At 28.5% G+C, this 13,393-nt stretch overlaps 2 protein-coding genes across 2 annotated transcripts; both read left to right on the forward strand.

Annotated features, from left to right (window-relative positions):
- Positions 1 to 277: 277 nt before the first annotated feature.
- Positions 278 to 1,556, forward strand: LOC146994036 (THAP domain-containing protein 1-like). The gene is made up of 2 exons (XM_085826745.1): positions 278 to 512; positions 1,154 to 1,556. Exons 1-2 carry the CDS (start codon positions 442 to 444, stop codon positions 1,368 to 1,370), a joined length of 288 nt encoding a protein of 95 aa, XP_085682871.1. The 5' UTR covers positions 278 to 441; the 3' UTR covers positions 1,371 to 1,556.
- Positions 1,557 to 7,773: 6,217 nt separating this feature from the next.
- On the forward strand, positions 7,774 to 9,790 carry LOC146994037 (THAP domain-containing protein 1-like). The gene is made up of 3 exons (XM_085826293.1): positions 7,774 to 7,989; positions 8,631 to 8,829; positions 9,608 to 9,790. The coding sequence occupies exons 1-3, from the start codon at positions 7,919 to 7,921 to the stop codon at positions 9,788 to 9,790; spliced, it is 453 nt and encodes a 150-aa protein (XP_085682419.1). The 5' UTR covers positions 7,774 to 7,918.
- Positions 9,791 to 13,393: the final 3,603 nt, after the last annotated feature.

A 13,393-nucleotide genomic window follows, 5' to 3' on the forward strand; every position in this document is an offset into this window, starting at 1 on the left:
TTATTTTCAAATAGAATAAGTACTGACACCATTGATTTAAGATGGTATTTCAATAATTAAAATTTTTATTATTCTGAGACATATAGTTCAATTTAAAACCTCCAACAACTCGCCCTTGTGTTTACGTTTCTTTTTGCCACTCTCATGGCTGTTGCCAACTCTCTCGCTTGGAATCAAGTTTCGCTGTGAGATGCGCGATCTATAGTACTATATCTATGAGTAATACTAATAGATGGAGCACGCCTATCTTTCAAACACGTAATTTTGATTCCAAATGAAGTTTGTGGGATCAGCCATGATAGTGGCAAGAAGCATGGTTCTTGTATGAGTTATCTATAGTAGTAAACATTACCTTTCGACATCCTTGTTTTTAATTTTTGTCTTTGATATGGTGAATTTTTTTTGTTTTTTCCGTTTCCTTAAATTTCCATAGGTTTAGCCATGCCGAAGTCTTGCGTTGCTTATAATTGTACTAATCGATTTGTGAAAGGAAATGGAATAAGTTTTCATAAGTAAGCATCAGGAACAAATTTTCCATTTGTAATATTTTTGTAATATATGAAAAGTGTTTGCGAAATTTTAAACCATTTTCTTCATTCTTAATCAAGTTTTAAATATTGTAAATAATGTATTAAAGTAGATATGGACGGGTAAAATTAATAAATAAAATAAATAAATAAATAAATAAATAAACTATGTGCTAGTTATTTAAATTTTTGTACTTTTGAGCTGAAATTTTGCCTGAATTCATTTTACTTATTAAAATATATTGTATGAAAAGACGTAACTCTCATATTTAGAAATAATATAAGTTTCATTATCGTGAGTAAGCTCTAAGTATATATTGGGAAAATTTATTAATATATACTACATGAAATAAGATGACTCACATATTAGAAATGACATAAGTTTTCTTATTCAGTAAATTTTATATATCTATTGCAAAATCTAAAATATAGGACGTAGAAATGGTTTTCTGAAACATTGGGTCAAAAATGTTAACATTAGTTAATTTTTGTTTATAAAAAAAATTATACTGCTGAATGTAGGATTTTTATATTCAAATTGTATTGTATTTGTTATTAGTAGTATTGTATTTTATTTAGTTTATTGTGTTTTTTCATAATATTTAAAGTTACTTATTATTTTATAGGTTTCCATTTTCTAACAGGGAAAGATTAAATAAGTGGGTTTCGTCATTACACAGGAAAGATTTTGTGCCAACCATGCATTCTTTTATTTGCTCCAAGCATTTCACACCTGATTGTTTTTATGAAAACCACATGTCCAGAAAAATCCTAAAAGAGAATGCAGTTCCAACCATTTTTGATTTTCCAGAGCATCTTAAAAAGGTACATGAAAACTTTTGACCTTTTTCCATTAAACAGGGATTATATTGTACTACAGAAGTATATAGCAGATGTGATACATAGTTTTTGCAATGCATTTTTATTATTTATAATTTTTAAATGAATATTTTCAGTAACTGAATTCACAGAGCCAGCATGCATTTTAAATTGGCTCTCTTACCTACAGAAGTTTGCCACCTCTGCCTAGCCTTAAAATTTTTATGTTAATTGTAATGATTCATTTAATGCTGAGTTTTCATGAAATAGTGTTGATTACATTTGACTGGTTATTATAAAGTAGTTGTATTATCATTGTTTTGTTATTAATGAATACATCTTTATACTCCTAAATAAAAATTTAGCTTATTTCTTTGCATGAATATGACATTTTTATTCTAATTGTAATGGATCTTTTAATACTGAGTTGTCATGAAACAGTGTTGATTTCATTTAACTAGTTGTTATAAAGTAATTATATTTTTAGTGCTTTGTTATTAATGAGTAAATATTTGTACTCTTAAATAAAAATTTAACTTATTTTTTATAATGAATATGGCAGGTAATTTATAATATTGTAAGCTGCTCAGCAGCAGTCTGTTAATAATAATATTTATGGAAAGGCAAGTATATATGGATTTGCAGCGATGTGTGGTATGCTAACATTCCTAATGCTGCCATAGTTTAGAGTCATCTATATATAGTTTTTAAAGGCAAACAGTTATAGCATGTATATTTTACAATGTTTTCAAGCATAATTTTGCATTTTCCTCATTTCTATTAGGTGGTAGCATCCAGAAAACCACCCACACAGCGTAATTTAGAAGTAAGTACATCTGAAGAAAATCATTTCAGTAATCAAACTTCTGATCATTCATATTTTATTTCTGAGAGCCCAAGGAAGCTGAAAAGAAAATATGAGAATATAATAGATAAAAAGAATGAGGAAATTGAAGAATTGAAGAAAAGAATTAAAGTTTGTAATTTGCGAGTATCAAGGAAAGCTGAAAAGATTAATAATTTGATTAATGTTATCGAAGACTTAAAAGAGAAAAATTTAGTTAATTGTCAAACTGCAGAACTGCTAGAACAAAACTTCAGTGAACTTAGTCTTCAGGTTTTGAAAAACTCTCTCTCTCTTTTTTTATTCTCCAAAAGCCTATGAATATTGTAGGCAGACTTTGATGCCATCACTACCTCATCCTACCACAATTAGAAGATGGTATAATGTCATCAATGGATGTCCTGGTTTCACTGAAGAAGCTCTATCTGCTATAAGAGAAAGAGTTGATAAAATAAATTATGAAGTTTATGTAGCTCTTATATTTGATGAAATGTCAATAAGAAAGCATGTAGATTGGGATGGTAAAGAATTTTTTGGGTATGCCACATTTGGTAAAAATATCTGTAACAGTCAGCTTATTGAAGCTAAAGAAGCTCTAATATTTTTTATTGTGGGTACCAATGTACCATGGTCAATTCCAATTGCTTATTTTTTGATTGATAGCATAAATGCTGATGAAAAAGCAAACTTGATTAGACAAGCTATTCATATTCTGAATGATGTTAATGTGAATGTAATATCCATAACATTTGATGGCATATCTACGAACTTTTCAGCAGCTGAATTATTAGGCGCAAAATTACAAAATGCTTTAAGTATCAAACCATATTTTGCTAATCCAGCTAATCCTTCTAAAAATGTATATGTGATACCTGATGCATGTCATATGCTAAAATTGATGCGTAATGTTTTTGCGGAACGCTTGTTAATGGCTGAAAATGGGAATTTAATTCAGTGGAAGTATATTCAGGATTTAAATTCTCTTCAGAATGCTGAAGGATTACATTTAGGAAATAAATTGAATAGTTCGCATTTGAATTTTTATAGTAATAAAATGAAAGTTTCTTTAGCCGCTCAAGTATTTAGTAGATCAGTTGCAGAAGCACTTGAGTATGTTAACAATTTCTTAAAATTTCCTCAGTTTCAAGGTTGTGAATCAACTGTAGAGTTTCTCTTAAAAATAAATAATTTGTTTGATATATGTAACTCAAAAAATCCATTATCAAAAGGCTCAAAAGCAGCTTTAAAAATCTCCAATCAGACTTTTTGGGAACCCTTATTAGAAGACTGTGAAAATTATTTACTTAAACTGAAAGACCTAAAAACTGGTAAGTATTTATATGAAACACAACGTAAAACTCCTGTTATTGGATTTTTATGCCTCTCAAAAAGCTTAAAAGGTATTTTTGAAGACTTGGTTTTAAGTGATAAATTGAAATATATAGCTACTTACAAAATGAGCCAAGATCACCTGGAGATGTTTTTTTCCCGTATTCGCCAACGAGGTGGTTGGAACAATAACCCATCTGCGGTACAGTTTCGTGCTGCATATAAACAGTTATTAGTGCAGAATGACATAAAATCAAGCAAATCTGCCAATGTTACATCTCAGGACAATACAAAGCTTTTACCTTGTCTAACTGTTTTACCATCAGTAACTGAAACAGTATTTAAAAATATAACAGCTGAGAGATTATATAATTTTGTAGATGATGATGAGAATTTTGAAAGTGCAGACAATGAATTTCTTGATAGCTACTCGCAACTTTCTGAATATACAAATAGTATTATTGTTTATATCGCAGGTTATATCGTCAGAAAACTTGTAAAAAAGATTAAATGTCCTGATTGTTCAGAAGCTCTTTATCTTCAAAATGAGAGCTTGAGGAATGATACTTTTTTGCAACATAAAGATAAAGGTGGTTTAATAAAGCCGTCACAAGATGTGGTGACAATTTGCAATTTTGTAGAGAAATTGATTAGACAAGAACTAAACATGAATCAGGAAAAATTACCATCTGGTAACATTAAAGCAAAATTAAGTTTAAAAGTGTTAAAGTTTAGTTTAGGTAAATCATTTTTTGAGACTCTTTCAGTCCATGTGTTAGAAAGTTCATTTCCTGAAAATCATATTGTTTCACTTACAAAAGCTATAGTAAATGAATTTTTAAATATTCGTTTCCACCATCTCACAAAAATTGCCAATATCAAATTAAAGGGTAGAAATATTCGTCAAAAATGTACCAAGTTAGTGCTGTTTAAAAATCAATGAATTATGTATGTATGTAAACATTTCATATTACTCCAGTTAATCAGATTTAACAATAGCAATTAGTCCCTCAAAATTCTTTGCAGGAAGGAAAGAGCTTTTTTGAACTTTTAATTTCACTAAATTTAAAGGTTAACTTCTTTATGTGCTGCTGGAGGCAGAGACCGCAGAAAGAACATGGAATAAGTCACAGATCAAGATGCTAAATCAAGTTTATTTTTGCGTGACCTTGTATTAAAGGCACCAATAATAAATCTGTTTTGGCTGAATGCTTGAAAAATTAGAATGTAAAAGTTATTGCTAATATTAAAGTGTGAACAAATGTTATCTATGATTGTCTTACTAGTTAGTGTCTATAAACATTGTAATGATTTGCAGGACTTTGCATTTCTAAATGTTGCATATATGTTTTACTCCTCCCTGTTATCAAATAAATACAGAACATATTTCTTCCTTTGGTACTTTACTGTTATATGGGTACTAATAAAAAAACATTGCTAAAATATGTGATAACATGCCGAAGACGACAACAATGTGATCGGATGAACTATCTCGATTTTACGAGTGAAACAGCCAAATATTCACGTTATGATATGCAACCATTTTTAGAACTGTGCAAAACATAATTTGATAGATGACTTTAACATTACTTATATTACATAGATTATATAAACATTATTTGACTAAAAGTATATTTTTATAGAAAAAAAAAAAATGGATTTCACAATCTGCAAGATACCTAAAGATGAGTAGGAGGCAGTTAATGAATCTAAGATTCATTAATGCTGTTATAATACAAAGTATCTTATATTTTTTGTGGCACCCGTATAATGGAAAAGTACTAAAATTTTATATAACATATGGTGCTTGCTGAGATTCATTCCATGCTAATGATTTTTTTTTTTTTTTAATATATCATATTTTTTTAAATGCTATCAGAACTACATTAAAATTTTAATTTTGGCTTTAAAATATCTTTTGAACAAAGCATTTTTTCAACATGTAAATTAAATTAATTAAAGGTGTATTTTGAACAAATTAACAATATTTGTGCAATGTTCCATTAAATGGTCTATTACATATTTATGATTAAAAAGTGTTTTAAGTTTTCATATTTTGTGCTGAGAAGTCTATCAGACTAAATAAAAGAAATGACTTATTTTGCTTCAATATTATTTTATGTTGTAATTTGGTTATGATCCCACCATATTTGTAGCAGTCGTTTTAGAGGAAGTTTGAAAGAATATGTGTTTTCAGTACTCACCATATACTACAAATGTAGCATACAGAAATTTAAACTAATATGTGCTTAAAGTTTGAGATTATATCTGGCAAACAAATTCATTATATTTTAAGGCGGTTAATTCTTTAAGCCAAAACTTCTTAAAGGCATTAAATAGTCATTAACTTGGTGAATAAATCACCTCATAAATTAACTTACATAGAAATCCAGGTGGCTTTGAGTGTTGCTGTGTGTTGGTGTTATTGTGCCATTTTATGTCACTACATAAATTTCCTTAGGAATCCAAATAGGTTCATGTATAGATATGTGGTGTTTTTAGCACACCATTTTGTTAGTTTTCAGTCTTTTGATAAAAAAATATTTTTAAAATGAATTTCTCTTGATTTTTTATATTTGAAAGAAATGTCTCACGTAAAACAGTCACTACCATCTATGATAAAAAACAAGAAGTAACCTGTTTATGGCAATTCAGTCGAGTGGGCCCATAGTAATTTAGGTTAGCCTTATATATCATGGATACGAAGTACCGTATGAGGTATTTTACATGGATATGGTGTATTTTGTATCATACACATGGACTTTTGTCACCTGTATGAAAAAGCATATTGAAATGGCATGTTGCGTCAGTTTCACTATAAATGGGTTATCACCTTTTTAAATTGTTGTTGTCACCTAATATTATCACCCTGTATTATATTTTAAAAAAAAATAAAATAATGAAGAATTTGCATGTATGTATGTATATTTCTCACACTGTGAAAAAGCAATTGTACTTAGACCCATCAAATTTTGAATAACATAATCTTCAACTCGAACCTCCTGGTAGCCTGAGTTTTGGAACAAACTCAACAATTTCAAAGTGAGCAATCACAATACTATAGCAAAAGAAAAACATTTTTATCTCCAGCGCATTACGAGACTATCTGTCGGAAATTCTTAAGATATGCTATTTTTAAATATTCTGTGATATTGCTTTTGAATTTAATTTTATGTGGTTTAAGTGCGAAGAACATGATATTTAATAATAAATAAAGGTAACACACAAAATGTTTTTAAAAAAAAAAAAAAAAAAAAAACTTTAGGAGTAATATAAAATCTGAAAAATTTCAGATTTTTCTTTTTTTTTTTGCGACTGCAAATATTCAAAAATATTTTGTTGTTGACATGCTATTTTTTTCAACTAACTAGAAGCTTATTTATATTAATGATCCACTGTGAAACTGCAATTCATAACTTACCTATTTTTCATTAAAAAAAATCTTTATATGACATCATTCAGAAAAAATTTCACAATAATAGGCATAAAATAACATATCCGGAAATAATAGCATTAAAAGCAAATCATATCTCTAGCTATAGGATAAATATCACATTTATTTACAATACATTTTTGGTAGTTTACTTAGGAACATTTGAGGGTATAATTAAAATCTGCTATTTTTATTATTCTGCATTAATTATTAGGTGATATTAATGAGTTCAAATTATATTTATCTCCAGATTTCATTTGTATGACAATATAGCACGAAAAAACACTAAGTCTGAAATATGAGTTTGCTGTAATACACAATACTTAAGTAATACATTTTAAACTAAGTCTTACAAATATATTCCTTATAATAAACAAGATATTTAAGAAATGTCTGAAATTTATTCTATCCGTTGTTTACTGATAACATTAATGCATCTCTTCTGAATTCTGTTCACAGCTGGTACATTACGGCAAATATCACAACTGCTGTATTTCACGTAATTCTGATATCAATAAGCGTTATTTTCAAATAGAATAAGTACTGACACCATTGATTTAAGATGGTATTTCAATAATTAAAATTTTTATTATTCTGAGACATATAGTTCAATTTAAAACCTCCAACAACTCGCCCTTGTGTTTACGTTTCTTTTTGCCACTCTCATGGCTGTTGCCAACTCTCTCGCTTGGAATCAAGTTTCGCTGTGAGATGCACGATCTATAGTATTACTATATCTATGAGTAATACTAATAGATGGAGCACGCCTACTCTTTCAAACACGTAATTTTGATTTCAAATGAAGTTTGTGGGATCAGCCATGATAGTGGCAAGAAGCATGGTTCTTGTATGAGTTATCTATAGTAGTAAACATTACCTTTCGACATCCTTGTTTTTAATTTTTGTCTTTGATATGGTGAATTTTTTTTGTTTTTTCCGTTTCCTTAAATTTCCATAGGTTTAGCCATGCCGAAGTCTTGCGTTGCTTATAATTGTACTAATCGATTTGTGAAAGGAAATGGAATAAGTTTTCATAAGTAAGCATCAGGAACAAATTTTCCATTTGTAATATTTTTGTAATATATGAAAAGTGTTTGCGAAATTTTAAACCATTTTCTTCATTCTTAATCAAGTTTTAAATATTGTAAATAATGTATTAAAGTAGATATGGACGGGTAAAATTAATAAATAAAAAAAATAAATAAATAAATAAATAAACTATGTGCTAGTTATTTAAATTTTTGTACTTTTGAGCTGAAATTTTGCCTGAATTCATTTTACTTATTAAAATATATTGTATGAAAAGACGTAACTCTCATATTTAGAAATAATATAAGTTTCATTATCGTGAGTAAGCTCTAAGTATATATTGGGAAAATTTATTAATATATACTACATGAAATAAGATGACTCACATATTAGAAATGACATAAGTTTTCTTATTCAGTAAATTTTATATATCTATTGCAAAATCTAAAATATAGGACGTAGAAATGGTTTTCTGAAACATTGGGTCAAAAATGTTAACATTAGTTAATTTTTGTTTATAAAAAAAATTATACTGCTGAATGTAGGATTTTTATATTCAAATTGTATTGTATTTGTTATTAGTAGTATTGTATTTTATTTAGTTTATTGTGTTTTTTCATAATATTTAAAGTTACTTATTATTTTATAGGTTTCCATTTTCTAACAGGGAAAGATTAAATAAGTGGGTTTCGTCATTACACAGGAAAGATTTTGTGCCAACCATGCATTCTTTTATTTGCTCCAAGCATTTCACACCTGATTGTTTTTATGAAAACCACATGTCCAGAAAAATCCTAAAAGAGAATGCAGTTCCAACCATTTTTGATTTTCCAGAGCATCTTAAAAAGGTACATGAAAACTTTTGACCTTTTTCCATTAAACAGGGATTATATTGTACTACAGAAGTATATAGCAGATGTGATACATAGTTTTTGCAATGCATTTTTATTATTTATAATTTTTAAATGAATATTTTCAGTAACTGAATTCACAGAGCCAGCATGCATTTTAAATTGGCTCTCTTACCTACAGAAGTTTGCCACCTCTGCCTAGCCTTAAAATTTTTATGTTAATTGTAATGATTCATTTAATGCTGAGTTTTCATGAAATAGTGTTGATTACATTTGACTGGTTATTATAAAGTAGTTGTATTATCATTGTTTTGTTATTAATGAATACATCTTTATACTCCTAAATAAAAATTTAGCTTATTTCTTTGCATGAATATGACATTTTTATTCTAATTGTAATGGATCTTTTAATACTGAGTTGTCATGAAACAGTGTTGATTTCATTTAACTAGTTGTTATAAAGTAATTATATTTTTAGTGCTTTGTTATTAATGAGTAAATATTTGTACTCTTAAATAAAAATTTAACTTATTTTTTATAATGAATATGGCAGGTAATTTATAATATTGTAAGCTGCTCAGCAGCAGTCTGTTAATAATAATATTTATGGAAAGGCAAGTATATATGGATTTGCAGCGATGTGTGGTATGCTAACATTCCTAATGCTGCCATAGTTTAGAGTCATCTATATATAGTTTTTAAAGGCAAACAGTTATAGCATGTATATTTTACAATGTTTTCAAGCATAATTTTGCATTTTCCTCATTTCTATTAGGTGGTAGCATCCAGAAAACCACCCACACAGCGTAATTTAGAAGTAAGTACATCTGAAGAAAATCATTTCAGTAATCAAACTTCTGATCATTCATATTTTATTTCTGAGAGCCCAAGGAAGCTGAAAAGAAAATATGAGAATATAATAGATAAAAAGAATGAGGAAATTGAAGAAAAGAATTAAAGTTTGTAATTTGCGAGTATCAAGGAAAGCTGAAAAGATTAATAATTTGATTAATGTTATCGAAGACTTAAAAGAGAAAAATTTAGTTAATTGTCAAACTGCAGAACTGCTAGAACAAAACTTCAGTGAACTTAGTCTTCAGGTTTTGAAAAACTCTCTCTCTCTTTTTTTATTCTCCAAAAGCCTATGAATATTGTAGGCAGACTTTGATGCCATCACTACCTCATCCTACCACAATTAGAAGATGGTATAATGTCATCAATGGATGTCCTGGTTTCACTGAAGAAGCTCTATCTGCTATAAGAGAAAGAGTTGATAAAATAAATTATGAAGTTTATGTAGCTCTTATATTTGATGAAATGTCAATAAGAAAGCATGTAGATTGGGATGGTAAAGAATTTTTTGGGTATGCCACATTTGGTAAAAATATCTGTAACAGTCAGCTTATTGAAGCTAAAGAAGCTCTAATATTTTTTATTGTGGGTACCAATGTACCATGGTCAATTCCAATTGCTTATTTTTTGATTGATAGCATAAATGCTGATGAAAAAGCAAACTTGATTAGACAAGCTATTCATATTCTGAATGATGTTAATGTGAATGTAATATCCATAACATTTGATGGCATATCTACGAACTTTTCAGCAGCTGAATTATTAGGCGCAAAATTACAAAATGCTTTAAGTATCAAACCATATTTTGCTAATCCAGCTAATCCTTCTAAAAATGTATATGTGATACCTGATGCATGTCATATGCTAAAATTGATGCGTAATGTTTTTGCGGAACGCTTGTTAATGGCTGAAAATGGGAATTTAATTCAGTGGAAGTATATTCAGGATTTAAATTCTCTTCAGAATGCTGAAGGATTACATTTAGGAAATAAATTGAATAGTTCGCATTTGAATTTTTATAGTAATAAAATGAAAGTTTCTTTAGCCGCTCAAGTATTTAGTAGATGAGTTGCAGAAGCACTTGAGTATGTTAACAATTTCTTAAAATTTCCTCAGTTTCAAGGTTGTGAATCAACTGTAGAGTTTCTCTTAAAAATAAATAATTTGTTTGATATATGTAACTCAAAAAATCCATTATCAAAACGCTCAAAAGCAGCTTTAAAAATCTCCAATCAGACTTTTTGGGAACCCTTATTAGAAGACTGTGAAAATTATTTACTTAAACTGAAAGACCTAAAAACTGGTAAGTATTTATATGAAACACAACGTAAAACTCCTGTTATTGGATTTTTATGCCTCTCAAAAAGCTTAAAAGGTATTTTTGAAGACTTGGTTTTAAGTGATAAATTGAAATATATAGCTACTTACAAAATGAGCCAAGATCACCTGGAGATGTTTTTTTCCTGTATTCGCCAACGAGGTGGTTGGAACAATAACCCATCTGCGGTACAGTTTCGTGCTGCATATAAACAGTTATTAGTGCAGAATGACATAAAATCAAGCAAATCTGCCAATGTTACATCTCAGGACAATACAAAGCTTTTACCTTGTCTAACTGTTTTACCATCAGTAACTGAAACAGTATTTAAAAATATAACAGCAGAGAGATTATATAATTTTGTAGATGATGATGAGAATTTTGACAGTGCAGACAATGAATTTCTTGATAGCTACTCGCAACTTTCTGAATATACAAATAGTATTATTGTTTATATCGCAGGTTATATCGTCAGAAAACTTGTAAAAAAGATTAAATGTCCTGATTGTTCAGAAGCTCTTTATCTTCAAAATGAGAGCTTGAGGAATGATACTTTTTTGCAACATAAAGATAAAGGTGGTTTAATAAAGCCGTCACAAGATGTGGTGACAATTTGCAATTTTGTAGAGAAATTGATTAGACAAGAACTAAACATGAATCAGGAAAAATTACCATCTGGTAACATTAAAGCAAAATTAAGTTTAAAAGTGTTAAAGTTTAGTTTAGGTAAATCATTTTTTGAGACTCTTTCAGTCCATGTGTTAGAAAGTTCATTTCCTGAAAATCATATTGTTTCACTTACAAAAGCTATAGTAAATGAATTTTTAAATATTCGTTTCCACCATCTCACAAAAATTGCCAATATCAAATTAAAGGGTAGAAATATTCGTCAAAAATGTACCAAGTTAGTGCTGTTTAAAAATCAATGAATTATGTATGTATGTAAACATTTCATATTACTCCAGTTAATCAGATTTAACAATAGCAATTAGTCCCTCAAAATTCTTTGCAGGAAGGAAAGAGCTTTTTTGAACTTTTAATTTCACTAAATTTAAAGGTTAACTTCTTTATGTGCTGCTGGAGGCAGAGACCGCAGAAAGAACATGGAATAAGTCACAGATCAAGATGCTAAATCAAGTTTATTTTTGCGTGACCTTGTATTAAAGGCACCAATAATAAATCTGTTTTGGCTGAATGCTTGAAAAATTAGAATGTAAAAGTTATTGCTAATATTAAAGTGTGAACAAATGTTATCTATGATTGTCTTACTAGTTAGTGTCTATAAACATTGTAATGATTTGCAGGACTTTGCATTTCTAAATGTTGCATATATGTTTTACTCCTCCCTGTTATCAAATAAATACAGAACATATTTCTTCCTTTGGTACTTTACTGTTATATGGGTACTAATAAAAAAACATTGCTAAAATATGTGATAACATGCCGAAGACGACAACAATGTGATCGGATGAACTATCTCGATTTTACGAGTGAAACAGCCAAATATTCACGTTATGATATGCAACCATTTTTAGAACTGTGCAAAACATAATTTGATAGATGACTTTAACATTACTTATATTACATAGATTATATAAACATTATTTGATTAAAAGTATATTTTTATAGAAAAAAAAAAAATGGATTTCACAATCTGCAAGATACCTAAAGATGAGTAGGAGGCAGTTAATGAATCTAAGATTCATTAATGCTGTTATAATACAAAGTATCTTATATTTTTTGTGGCACCCGTATAATGGAAAAGTACTAAAATTTTATATAACATATGGTGCTTGCTGAGATTCATTCCATGCTAATGATTTTTTTTTTTTTTTAATATATCATATTTTTTTAAATGCTATCAGAACTACATTAAAATTTTAATTTTGGCTTTAAAATATCTTTTGAACAAAGCATTTTTTCAACATGTAAATTAAATTAATTAAAGGTGTATTTTGAACAAATTAACAATATTTGTGCAATGTTCCATTAAATGGTCTATTACATATTTATGATTAAAAAGTGTTTTAAGTTTTCATATTTTGTGCTGAGAAGTCTATCAGACTAAATAAAAGAAATGACTTATTTTGCTTCAATATTATTTTATGTTGTAATTTGGTTATGATCCCACCATATTTGTAGCAGTCGTTTTAGAGGAAGTTTGAAAGAATATGTGTTTTCAGTACTCACCATATACTACAAATGTAGCATACAGAAATTTAAACTAATATGTGCTTAAAGTTTGAGATTATATCTGGCAAACAAATTCATTATATTTTAAGGCGGTTAATTCTTTAAGCCAAAACTTCTTAAAGGCATTAAATAGTCATTAACTTGGTGAATAAATCACCTCATAAATTAACTTACATAGAAATCCAGGTGGCTTTGAGT

The sequence above is a fragment of the Stegodyphus dumicola genome, chromosome 11 (assembly GCF_044657685.1).
Source record: "Stegodyphus dumicola isolate Sdum_Otavi_A_Nest chromosome 11, ASM4465768v1".
In the NCBI taxonomy this organism is placed as follows: Eukaryota; Metazoa; Arthropoda; class Arachnida; order Araneae; family Eresidae; genus Stegodyphus; species Stegodyphus dumicola.

Coding starts and splice junctions, on each gene's coding strand:
- LOC146994036 (XM_085826745.1), top strand. CDS start 442: ATGCCGAAGTCTTGCGTTGCTTATAATTGTACTAATCGATTTGTGAAA. Junction 513..1,153: donor AATGGAATAAGTTTTCATAA/GTAAGCATCAGG, acceptor ATTATTTTATAG/GTTTCCATTTTCTAACAGGG.
- LOC146994037 (XM_085826293.1), top strand. CDS start 7,919: ATGCCGAAGTCTTGCGTTGCTTATAATTGTACTAATCGATTTGTGAAA. Junction 7,990..8,630: donor AATGGAATAAGTTTTCATAA/GTAAGCATCAGG, acceptor ATTATTTTATAG/GTTTCCATTTTCTAACAGGG. Junction 8,830..9,607: donor TTCCAGAGCATCTTAAAAAG/GTACATGAAAAC, acceptor CATTTCTATTAG/GTGGTAGCATCCAGAAAACC.